Consider the following 12,552-nt stretch of genomic DNA (forward strand, 5'->3'; position numbering starts at 1 on the left):
TCAGAGCTACCCCCACCTGCTGTGAAGGACTTGCCCACCATCACCGACTCTCCTTCACAGTATGAGACAGCCAAAGCCATCAAATCTTTGAGAACCAACAAGGCAGCGGTCTTGATTGTGCAATAACTGCTGAAGCTCTACAGAGTGGAGGTGATCAGATGATAGACGCCATCCATAGTTTCTGTGTTGAGGCGTTTACAACATTATCACCACCGCATCAGTGGACCATAAATGTCATTGTACCAGTGCCCAAGAAAGGGGATCTCTCTCTCATGACTAACTACCGCGGGATCAGTATCACATCAATAGCTGCAAAAGTTTTCAACAAAATTCTGCTCAACAGGATTCGCCCCGTCGTTGATCCAATACTGAGGAGCAACCAAGCTGGCTTCCGTCCGGGACGCAGTTGTGCTCAGCAGATTCACGTCCTTCGAAGGGTAATGGAAGGCTTCAAAGACCACCAACTTCCTCTTGCTGTCACCTTTATTGACTTCAGGAAAGCCTTTGACTCCATCAACAGAGCTGTAATGTTTTCCATATTACGCCACTATGGCATACCCGAAGCAGTGGTTAGCGCCATACAAGCCATGTATGTTAACTCTCGAAGTGCTGTTATGGTGGGTGGAAGAATCTCAGAGCCTTTTGATGTATCCACTGGAGTTCTGCAAGGGGATGTGCTTGCTCCTTTTGTGTTCATCATAGTTGTTGACTACCTTCTAAACAAAGCCACCGCTGGTTTGGATTCTGGAGTCGTAACTCATCCACGTCTATCTAGGAGATATCCGGCAAAACAGTTTAATGATCTTGACTTTGCTGACGACATCGCCCTTTTTTAGTCTACGTTACCACGGGCCCAGGCACAGTTATCCATGACAGCTTCAGTTGCAGAAGGCGTTGGCCTCATAATTAATGTACCCAAGACAGAGTACATTATGTCATATCGTGAGCCTTCCCCCTCACTTCATGTCTACGGCAGTCCAATAAAACATGTGACTGATTTTAAATATCTGGGATCCATGGTAGCATCCAGCGCAACTGACCTCAAAAGACGCAAGGCACTGGCCTGGACGACTTTTTGGAAGTTGGAACAGCTGTGGAGAAGCCCCTCCTTACCAATTATCACCAAAATGAAGTTGTTCAACACAACATGCATCACAGTTCTCCTCTATGTATTGGGTAATCTCCAAAGACATGGAAAGTAAAATAAACGCTTTTGCTACCGCATTATGCTGAGCATCAAGCGCACCGACCATGTCCCCAATGCCACCATCTATACTATGACCAACTCAAACCCTCTTGTGGAGCGTGTAAGAACTCGGCAGCTCAAGTTCCTTGGGCACATACTCCGCATGCCAGACGATGAGCCTGCAAAAGTGTATGCCCTTTATACACCACCCCAGGGGAGACGGAAACCAGGAAGACAACGCACATCATACCTAACTTATATTCAACGCTTGCTTGGAGATAGTGATGGCATGCTGCGACCAGACCAAATCGCAACACTTGCCCATGATCGCGGTAAATGGAAGAAGCTTGTACTCGACTGCTCCGCAGCCGAAGGATGATGAAGGATGATGATGACACACAGCATGGGCAGAACCAGTCCACAGTGCAAGATATTAACTCATTGCACTGGGTGATTGACATTTCAGGGATGCATTTCTGATGCCAAAATTTGTTGCAGTCTTCACAGAGAAGAGATCTCTGATTACTTTTCACTGGACGACTGCAGCTACCACAGGGATCCTTCACAGGCCAAGGGTTATCTTCTATTTCTCCACACACAGTTAATAAGATATTAAATGATGCTGTTGAGTTGTGGTAGTAAGACACTGGGGCATTTCCAAACTTAGTTTTCCTATCAGTCCTGATAAGTTGTTCGTGTTGTTCATAGTTCAGCCATATTGTGCATGCACATGGAACAGGATGCTTGGTAAAGATGCACATGAGGGAACAATAGCTGGTGGGCACCACACAAAAGCTGTCATGCAGGTCATAATAGAGTCGGTCGAGTGTGTCGTGTGAGCTGTAGTTGCTTACACTCTTATGCTGAAACACTGACTGAAGACTGTATAAGTCCAACGCATGATCTGTCAAGAACTCCCTTGCAGTGCCCTCAATCACATGAGTAGACAGACCAGTGAAATCAGCAGGACAAACTCCTTCATATGGTGTGCGATGTACACTGCAAAGCAGGCTAGAAGCAGCACAAACTGAGAAAAATGTCAGAGCCCAGTATGGGGTCTGCTGACCAGCCGCCATCTTAAGTACAACTATCCAAACAACTACCAAAACGGTTTAATTATTGTTGTGAGCTTTATTCATAATATTTTAGTTAACCTTTATCCGTCATTCACTTATCTTCTTTTCATCGCATACTCATTGCAAATTAATTAACTTTAATCGTTCTTATCTTTCACCAACTTGTTATAAATTTACACCCAAAGAACTCCTACCCCCGGGTGATGCTGATTATATAACAGCTTTTGACATGACATGTCTAAATGTCAAACAATTTTAGGCATCAGTGGTAAATACAAAATTCAATCCGTTCACCAATCAAACATTTCAAGCCATTTCTCAAATCCCTGATTCTGTCTCTGTGTCCAGCATCTGGCATGCAGTTTAGTAGACAAAGCCTGGGTTTGAGAAGCAGTCTAGGTCACCATCATGAGAGACCAAGTTACTTTGTATTTCTCATGGTAATCACTTTCAATTGTGACCTTTTGGCCATCAAAATATTCAAGTTTACTTTTGGATAACCCTTTTCTTGGATAACCCTTCAGCCTTAAAGAAACTGTACTAAAATATTAAACAACAAAGGCATTACCTGTAAAACAAATGGATGCCCGAACAGCCTGATGAACAAGCAGGAAAAAAATGCACATGTACACGTATATGGACACTTTTGTGTAAAAAAATCCCTTCTGATCACAAAAGCTTTAAGGCTAAAAAGTCTCTTATCATAACAATGCAACTATTGCAGTCTCAGCACCAGCTCCAAACCAGCATTTTGTGACTTGTTTGGTATTATTGTTTGTTTGGAATTGTTCATTTTAAGGAAAGTACACGTACCTCTTTAATGTTGAAGCTTAAAGTTCTCAGTCTGTCTCTGGTATCATGTGTAAGCAGCCGCTTCTTTCGAGTGATGCAATCAGTCATGTCTGCTAATACACGCTGAAATGTTTTGACACGCATGTTGTAGTACATCTTCTTCTTCACAACAGTGGCCTAACAGGTGGAAAATGTTAAAGATATATTGTTAACAAGCATAAAAACAAACACGCTCTAATGTTAGAATACACAACTTTTAAAGCTTCATTCCCCGTGCTACTTTTCAGTTTCACCTCAAACAAAATATATAGTTTGTATTTCAATTGTTCTTTTCCTACCAAAAACAAAAAAAATCTGCCAATGTTTAGTAATATTGAATTATTTCTTCTCTTGGTGTGACTTGGTATGATTGAACTTCTGATCTTTTAGTATTACATCTAGTCGTTTTAATAGAATATTTTATGCCCTACTTTTTAAAAAGAATATTTGGACCAGCTAGTATTTACCCCGTACTATTGGACCTTTTTTTATCAATTCCATAAAATACATTTCTTCTGTAAATAGTTGTTCTCATACCATTTCCACTTTTGAAGACCATGTATTTGAACCCATTACTATGTACCCCAATACAATGAGACTTTCTTCTCCCTTAACACTAATAAGGCAACAACAAAACTTGGATGTACTTTTCAAAGTACTTTATTTACATGTCTCATGTTATTTCTTCGTTTTTTTCTCTTCATATTTGGCTGTTTCAGCACATTTGCCAAAACAGCCTTTGTTTTCATTAAGATTTTTTTCCATTTTGCCCACGGCATTTGTACACATTTATATGTTCCCAGCACTTTGGCATTATACAAATATTGAATGCTTCGAGTGGTGAAAACAAATGGTTATAGCCTTAGTTTACTTTAGGATGGGTTTGGATTTCATAATTTTTGGATGCATAGTGACAATGGAAAGATGTTGATGCCTGTTGTGATATTACCAAAAACAAACAGCAATCATAGAGTCACTTTTTGTTTATGGACAACTGTTTATGGACAATTTGTTTCCCAATTAAGGATCACTGGCTGATTCAACATTCTTTGACTTCAATTTTTGTTCGTAGAAATTTGTTGTTTACAAAATGATTAATTTACAATTTGTCCCAAGACTTCATAATCAATTGATACAAAGTCAACAGTGCAAACAAGATTCCTGCCCAATTAAGCTCTGAAAAATAGTATCAATTAATGGCGTGCTTCATCATCAATAGAAAGTCAACCACAAGTTGCCTGGAATCTTCTAACAAGACATCTTCTAGAAAAAAATATGTTAAAAAAGATTAACCTCAAAATTGTCTTGAACAGTATAAACCATTTTGATATTTTGCAGTTCAAAAATAGTTTTAAATACATCAAGTTGCTGCAAGGTACATATACCTTATTGATTCCGACTGGAATTTATTTTTGTTTAATCTAATAAATTTGAGTTTTAACTTATGTGGAAATGACTTAATGCCCTGACATTTCATGCATGTACATGGTAAAAAAGGAACAGTAAATGTCAGTTCAGAATTTTGTAGCCTGCCAGATTACCTGCAAGCTTTGCCTGAACGCTTGCCTGCAAGCTAAAAACCTGTGTGAGCTAGCAGGCAAGCTTGCCCCAAGCTTGCAGACAAGCTTGCAATAAGCTTGTTGCAAACTTGTCCGCAAGCTTGTCCGCAGGCTTGTCCGCAGGCTTGTCCGCAGGCTTGTCCGCAAGCTTGTCCGCAAGCTTGTCCGCAAGCTTGTCCGCAAGCTTGTCCGCAAGCTTGTCCGCAAGCTTGTCCGCAAGCTTGTCCGCAAGCTTGTCGGCAAGCTTGTCCGCAAGCTTGTCCGCAAGCTTGTCCGCAAGCTTGTCCGCAAGCTTGTCCGCAAGCTTGTCCGCAAGCTTGTCCGCAAGCTTGTCCGCAAGCTTGTCCGCAAGCTTGTCCGCAAGCTTGTCCGCAAGCTTGACATGAGCAAGCTTGCAGACAAGCTTGCCAGAATTTCTGTAAGGGTTAGGCAAATAAAAGGGTAGTGCATTGACGATGAAAAGCAAGAGTTATTTAACACACGTCATACTTGACCTGTCGCTAAGAGAAAAAAGGATGCTCACGAGGCACGTATGCCGCGGGGTATAATGGGTAGGGTGCCAGAGGGCGCTATTGTATAAAACTCTTAGCGGAAAATACCTGCCGGTTTAGGAAACATGCATAAGTAGATTGCTCTACAGATAAGTTGAGTGAAAAAGACCCATGTGTTTCCTCTTGTCCTCTCTAGGGCCAATATGCACACAGTCTGGAAACAGGGCTTACAAGTAAATGATGTTCATTCGAATTTTCAAGTTAAAGCACCTTTGAAATGAAAAAAAAAGGAAAAAAAAGATTATCTTACCTCTGCCATCTCTCTCAGACTCTTATCAGAAACATCGTATGAGTCCAACCTCTCAATGAAAGGCAGATGATACAAAACATGTGTTGAATAGTTACAGAGGTAGCACACAGGGTTTGGAGCATACAATGGATCTTTTAAACCCAGATGTTTCAACTTTGGGAGTCTTATCAGGTGAGTGAGTTCCTTGAGGAAGAAAAAGAAAACTGTCAATCAGAAATAAAGTGCAGTCAAAAATATTCTAACTTGACATCACAAAAGTGGAGAAATGTTAGGGCCGTTGCCAGTCTGGTGGAAGGGGAGGGCTGTTTGCACCATGAAGTGGACCTTTTAATATGTAATAAACAGTAATAAACAGTTGATAAACACATGGAAATACACAATCATGAGGGAAAAGTGGACTTGTCGAGGGCTCTCAGCCAATAGGAATGGGTAAACTGTCGCAGGTATTTATGAGTATTGATAAATTGGGTTAAACATGTATTTCTAAAACTCAAAAAACAGTCACTGATCCATCCCCAAATCAATCAAAGATTTATAACTCAAAGGAAGGTGGACAACGCGAACTAGCATATAGCTATGAATGAGAGCAAAAACAAGAGCTTAGAAAAACACCACAGCCAACTGAGAGAAAAGAGGATGTATCATGGTGGTTGGGCTGCAAGGTTGGAAATAAAATATTTCAGTGAATGAATAAAAAAGTAAGACCAGCACAGTAAAATAGGAGCTACATAAACAGTAGTTTCCCGTTATAGCAAAAACGGTAAGGACGAAATTGGGGTTATAACAAACACACATCTTCGGTCCCAGCAAAATTGTGCACATGTCTATGGGGAAAAAAATTGCTTAAGACGAAAACGGACACTACGATATTCCTGTTACAACGAACGGTTTTGGCGACCCCGTTGGGTAAACAAGCATTGTTAGGGACTCATTTATTACGAAAAAACAAAACAATTAAAACTACAAAAGCTTTCCGTCCGGCTTTTTTGTTTTTCTTTCAGACCTAATCTGAAAGCAACATTATTACTGTCAACAATGGGTTTAAGTTGGTTGTTTAATCTTGCTGATACTGTGTGTTCACTAATCACGCGCAGTGGTTACCAACAAAGGCCTGTGAAAACGTGCCGAAACGTGGCAATAGAAGAAACCACAAGCCGTGAACAATCACCGAGTACATGACATCCGATCTGCACCCAAGCTGACATGGACAACGAGATCTACAGTACAGTGCAATTGAAACCTAACACTGCGAGATGGAATGGGAATATTTGGGGAAAAAATTCGCATTCACATGCGCAGTATGATTTCGCATTTTGAGCGTGACTTTTACCCCTTGCGAATTCGCAGTGAAAATGTGCGAATGTGCGAAAACGGCGCGAACGCGGTGCGAAAAATTTGTGAATGCGGACGTTTTGCAAAAACGGTGCGAATATTTTGCGAACGCGGTCCGAAAAAAATTGTGAACGCCGAGGGAAAAATTGGTTAGTACAAAATCAATGTGCGAAAAATGTGCGAAAATCGTGCGAAAGGGGACGCAAAAACGTTGCGAAATCGCTGTGATGAAAGTACATGTAGCTGCCGGTACCTACCTCGTGGTATGTTGCAACATGGTTGCACGTATACAGAACGTACATAAAGAGCTGCTTGATGTATGAAAACACGTGGGCCTGTACGTGCTATTGCAGCAGTGACTGGTTCCCGCTGCGCTGCGCACTGGCAAGATGGAAATGCGGTAACCAGTCAATGCAATAGTTGGCGCGGTACGTGCATGTACACTGCAGTACAGTTGCATGCAGGCCGGACGGTGCGGAAAAGACATAGTGAAAATGCCAAGAAAACATCGATGGAGAAAGACGATCTTTGCAAGCTTATACTCACAGAAGTTGATCTCTCTTGTCTGTGTATGTATTTCCCGTGTTCGTGAATTTATTTCGAGGAAATACTACTGGTATATGAAGTGAAACGATGCAGCGAGTTTCACCGAAATCACATACCAATAAACGAGGCTCAATGCCGGCCCACTGCCGGTCCACAACACACAGTGCATCATCGCACGTTCGTACCAAGCGAAGTTCAGACATTGTTAGCCAGTTTCTCGCTGTAGCTAGCATTGTGCACATGGTATAATTGACCTGCATTTTCCATTATTTTTAAGATTATCGACGGCAGATATTTTCGTTAACACTTAAGGCAAGTTTTTGTCATTTTTGAGGCCAATTTTGTATAGCTTTCGTAGTGCAATGGAAATAGTTCAGGCTGAACATTTTCATATAATTTTAACGGATCTGAAAACAAGTATTCAGTTGCTTTATCACGTTAATGTGCCGTTTATTAACTCCATTTTCCAAGATTAATTAATTGATGAACCAACTGACAACTGTATTGAAAAATGAAAGCGTAGCAGAATTCAAACCTTGTATTAATCTCCATTTAGATATTTTTTTTAATATAAATTTTACCCTGTCTTACAGTTACAAAAACGAAAGAAGTTAAGCCACTTGAGCATATTATGCAAAAACTAATAATAATTGTAGCCCCTTGAATAAATCCTTATATTCAAAACAAAACAAAAACAATGTTTACCGTCGTTTATCCATGGATTTTAATCCATTTGCTCTCCTCAAAGATTTGAAAAAACAAGCATTTATAGCTCTCCTGGATTTTCTTTACATGAAGGACTGCTGTGCCCCTGCAAGAGAATTAGACTAATTTTCCAGTGAACTAGCCAAGTGCACACACAAAACGGGCGACTCGTAAATACATGTAGTATTTTGTTGTCTTCCTGTCACATACATGTAGTGCAAAATGTTGTTGTTTTTTTTTACTTATTTATGACACAGGTCTTGTAAAAATAGTTCAGGTCCAGTAAGATTTTTCGGTTACTAGACCTGCTGTCTAGTGCTTTTTTTTTCATGAAATTCGAGCCCTGTTTAATCATACACGTGTCGTGAAAATTTTTTCCACTGCAGTGTTCCCACTACAGTGCCCAGATTTCAAATTCAGATATCGTTTACCATCAAACAGTCAGTGATATACATGTACATGTAATATCGATACATCATCATGCCGTCCCACAAGAGAGTTAAAAAAACAGCACGAAGAAGAAATGGCTGAAACGGCAGCTAAGTGCCAGCGTTTGGACACTAGTTTTGAAACTTAAAGTTTAAACACCATTATAAGTCGTCAACAGATAAAAATGTACGACGGTGCGACTTTCAAGTTCGGGAAACAGGACGCCACCGCAGCCCTGCTGTACAAAGACAGAAAAAGTCTTGTATTTTTTCCCCTCCTAAATAAGTGTTTCTTCATCAGATTTACAACTTTTGGTATCTTTCACGTCATATTAAGGAAAATAACAATTTCGGAATCAAGATAATTTAGCTGTTCTGCGTTCAATGCTGGTTTCCAACCGCCACCATAGCCAGACTTGAATTGGCCAGTTGCCTCATATTTTTGCCAAAACCTAGAAATAGATTGCCTTGAAATTTTTATGCCGTCTTCCTCTAGCAATCTCCTTCGAATTTCAGCAAACGAAAGAACATATTTCTGTTTTAGATTGATGATCCGCTTTTTTCCATACTGGGAGATACGCATTTTGAGGACCATGAGAACATATCCATGCACATGTAATTTCAGTTTTCAAAGGTGTGAATAATGTTTCCCACTTGTGTGAAAATGGTGTGAAAATTTTTCCCCATGTGAAAAAGGTGTGAAAATGTTTCCCACTGTGAAAAAGGTGTGAAAAAAATTTCCCACTTGTGTGAAAAAGGTGTGAAAAGTTTTCCCACTTGTGTGAAAAAGGTGTGAAAATGTTTCCCACTTGAGTGAAAAAGGTGTGCAAATTTTTCGCACTTGTGTGAAAAAGGTGCGAAAATTTTTCCCACTTGGGTGAAAAAAGTGTGAAAAATTTTCACACTAAGGGGAAAACTTTACACATTTCACATTTTGTGTAATGAATATTCAGTTCTTGAGAGGGGAAAAAGTGTGAAAATTTTTCCCCCTTTCAGGGTTAACTTTCAATTGCACTGTACTGCACGTGCACCTGCTGCCAGGAAAAGTTTGTCCAACGCAGCTTTCAAGGAATTATAAAGCCAACCCAACAAATCCAAATGGCCTTTTTTTTCAGTTAAAAAAAAATTGGATTGGCATATTGGTAAATAAATATAAAGAAAGAAAACACACAAGATCAATACTTTATTACATCCAAATGATTTCCACGCCATATTAAAAAGGTCTAAAAGTTACGTTCATGTTTGTAATCCGATTAAACCGAATCAAAACTTAGAAACATGAACTACCATACTTATCCTTACAATAATTTGAGCCCTTACCACAGAAATTATTCTTGCAAAATCTTGTTATTTCATTATCCAAACATTGCCTCCACAACATGCACTGAAAGAATATATCAGCCCTTCCTGTTCTGTAAATCAAGAAACCAATCGTCTTGTCACAGCATTATGCAGACCATACGCACAGGATTGTGGGTACAATATGGTGCAAGCCAATAAGCTCATGTTGCTTCTGTGACGAAAATGTTGTCAGACATTAAGGTCCAATCATGATGAACCATTGTGACATCATTACTCAGGAAGCTGTCTCATGAGGGTGCTTTCTCATCAGCTGGTACAAGTAAGCAAACAAGTTTGCATTTTGGATCAGCACATGAAAATTACATGATGTAGAAATGAACCAAGGTCTGAAGGTCTCTCAGACTTAATTTTTGCTGAAAAGACTACTAACATTAAACATTGAAAGACGAACTACATGTAGGTACATTGTATAAAAAATAAATTAGGAATGTCTATCTCCACGACACTATTTGTGCAGAAGAGTTTACTTATGTTGAACAAAATGGGCGAATCACAATAGTGCGCCTCCAAGAGTTTGCAACGCATTGGCCAATCACAATGCGCGAAATCAGTCGACCTTTTCCAAACACGCATTGGGTCGACCGATTTTGCGCATTGTAATTGGCCAACACGTTGCAAACTCTTGGAGGCGCACTATTGTGAAACGACCGTATTATGCTCAGGTTGATTCGGTCGTCTCATTTCCGCCGGCAGTCGATACGTTGACTCCGTCTTCAACCCTCGAGGTTTTCATAACTTTATTTCATTTTCGTGTATTTTTTTTATTTACATATCACAATAAGAATATATGTACCATACATTTTACATAATTTCACAAACCCTTTTTAAATAATTATTTTGTTTGATAGTTCTACACACCTGACACGTTCTATTTCGCTTTAATTACGCATGTAAACATCGTGCACGTTCATAGGGCTTACACAAAAGTGAACAATGGGCTGGAAACCATTGCATCAGATAATACGAAATTCAGATATAACGAACATTTTGACCGGGTGCCGCGGATTTCATACTAAAGAGAGTCGACTGCATATTCTTTAATAATCCCTCTAATTTTGTAAGGAATTTTGGCACTTAAAGGTATAGTACATGTACATCATTTGTAATCCCCCCCCCCCCCCCACAGAAGTGTGGTTGGGGTCTACGAACAAATACTTACCTGTAGAGCAATACTACTTATTCATATTCCCCCTACCGGCAGGTATTTTCCGCTAAGAGTTATATACAATAGCGCCCTCTGGCACCCTACCCATAATACCCCGCGGCATGCGTGCCTCGTGAGCGTCCTTTTTTCTCGAGCGCTACAATGTAAGTCGGAATACAAAAAGTACCCAAGGCATCGAGAAGAGTGGGGTGGGGGGGGAGGGATGCTCTACAGGTAAGTATTCGTTCGTAGACCCCAACCACACTTCTGTGGAGGGGGGGGGGGGGAGTCTACTTCACTCTGCTTACCTGTAGAGCAATACTACTTATGCATAGACTAGCACCTAGACTAGTATCCCCTTATTAAAAGTTAACTGACATGGAGGTTCAACTGACTAACATTAAGTAATCTACTGTCATGTTAGAAGTCCCTCAAGTGCAGGCTGTAAAAGCCGTAGCTTGTTTGAGAAAGGTCTAATGTGAACTGGAGAGCATTACATCCAGTACATCAGGAGAAATTCCTGCGGAGTTGGGTGAAGGAAACCCAAGCTGTGCTGGAACAGAATATTGTTCTGCACGGAAGAACATCTGTACCTCCAACTGGTGAACCAAGGGAATGGTTATAGCCCTGGAAAACCAATCAATGGGGCCAACATGGAGTTAAGAAGAGGACCTTGTCGTCCTTCTGCTCCAGTTGATTCAGTACCCGAGGAACAAGAGGAAGATGACAGGAAGGTGTATACAAGTAGCCTGTCCGTCTTCATCACCATCGTATTCGTGTGCCATGTGCAGGGGTCAGGAACCCTCAGGCATTAGCCTGGAAATCTGTGACTAGTTCATGAAACAAGTCAGATTGACATGTGGTTAGTTGTCCTTGCTTGGGAGGAGGACCGTTGAAAGCAAGAAGCTATGAGGAAAACCCCAATGGGGTATTTCTCAAGTGAGTGTACACAGTTGTGCAGGCTGCCTGCCCACCTGGTCGTCGATGTAAACTACAACCGTGTCAAAGTCACATCGAACCAGGATCATCTGGCACAACACCGAATATAGAAGTAACATCGCAGTTTCTCCGAGACTGCCAGCATCTCAAGTATGTTAATGGAATTTGAATGATGCTCACACAGGGCCTCACCAATCCGCCACTAGATGCGTGTGGTGGGCAGTTAACTGGCAGGGTAACATGTCCGTCATGACAGTTAATGAAGGCTGCAATCTGTGAGAGGCCCACCCTTGTGAGGTTGGCAACGTCAAACCACAGGAGGTGCTGCACAAGTCAGGTCATGGCCTGCACTGAATGCAGTGAGGACTGGGCCGATACAAACAAATAGGTGAATGCCACCAATCTTTGTTTCCACGTCGCAGTCATATCGCCTTTACTATCTGAGCAGAGGCGGAAAAAAGGCTGGATGGAGCCACCATGAAGTTGCAGCGAGAATCTTGGTTTGAAAACCGCGAAGTTCTCAGTGCTCTGGCCTGAAAATGAGTTGCAATTGTGTACCCTTCAGGCCATGGCTCGTTCCCCATGCTGATGTGTTAGACAGTCGACTAAATCTCATCAACATCTTCCCAAGGGAAATACAAGA

General features: G+C 41.0%; 1 protein-coding gene across 1 annotated transcript in view; it reads right to left on the bottom strand.

Moving 5' to 3' along the window:
• Window positions 1-2,425: 2,425 nt before the first annotated feature.
• The window catches only part of LOC119743514 (leucine-rich repeat-containing protein 9-like), a 94,077-nt gene continuing 83,950 nt past the window's right edge, over window positions 2,426-12,552 (bottom strand). The window contains exons 7-8 of the mRNA XM_038219953.1: window positions 5,454-5,636; window positions 2,426-3,231 (exon numbers count right to left, since the gene is read on the bottom strand). Of these exons, the coding sequence (XP_038075881.1) occupies window positions 3,052-3,231; window positions 5,454-5,636 (363 nt within the window). The 3' untranslated portion in view covers window positions 2,426-3,051. The remainder of the gene's footprint in view (window positions 3,232-5,453; window positions 5,637-12,552) is intronic.

This window comes from Patiria miniata, unplaced genomic scaffold (assembly GCF_015706575.1).
Source record: "Patiria miniata isolate m_02_andy unplaced genomic scaffold, ASM1570657v1 HiC_scaffold_11, whole genome shotgun sequence".
Taxonomy (NCBI): Eukaryota; Metazoa; Echinodermata; class Asteroidea; order Valvatida; family Asterinidae; genus Patiria; species Patiria miniata.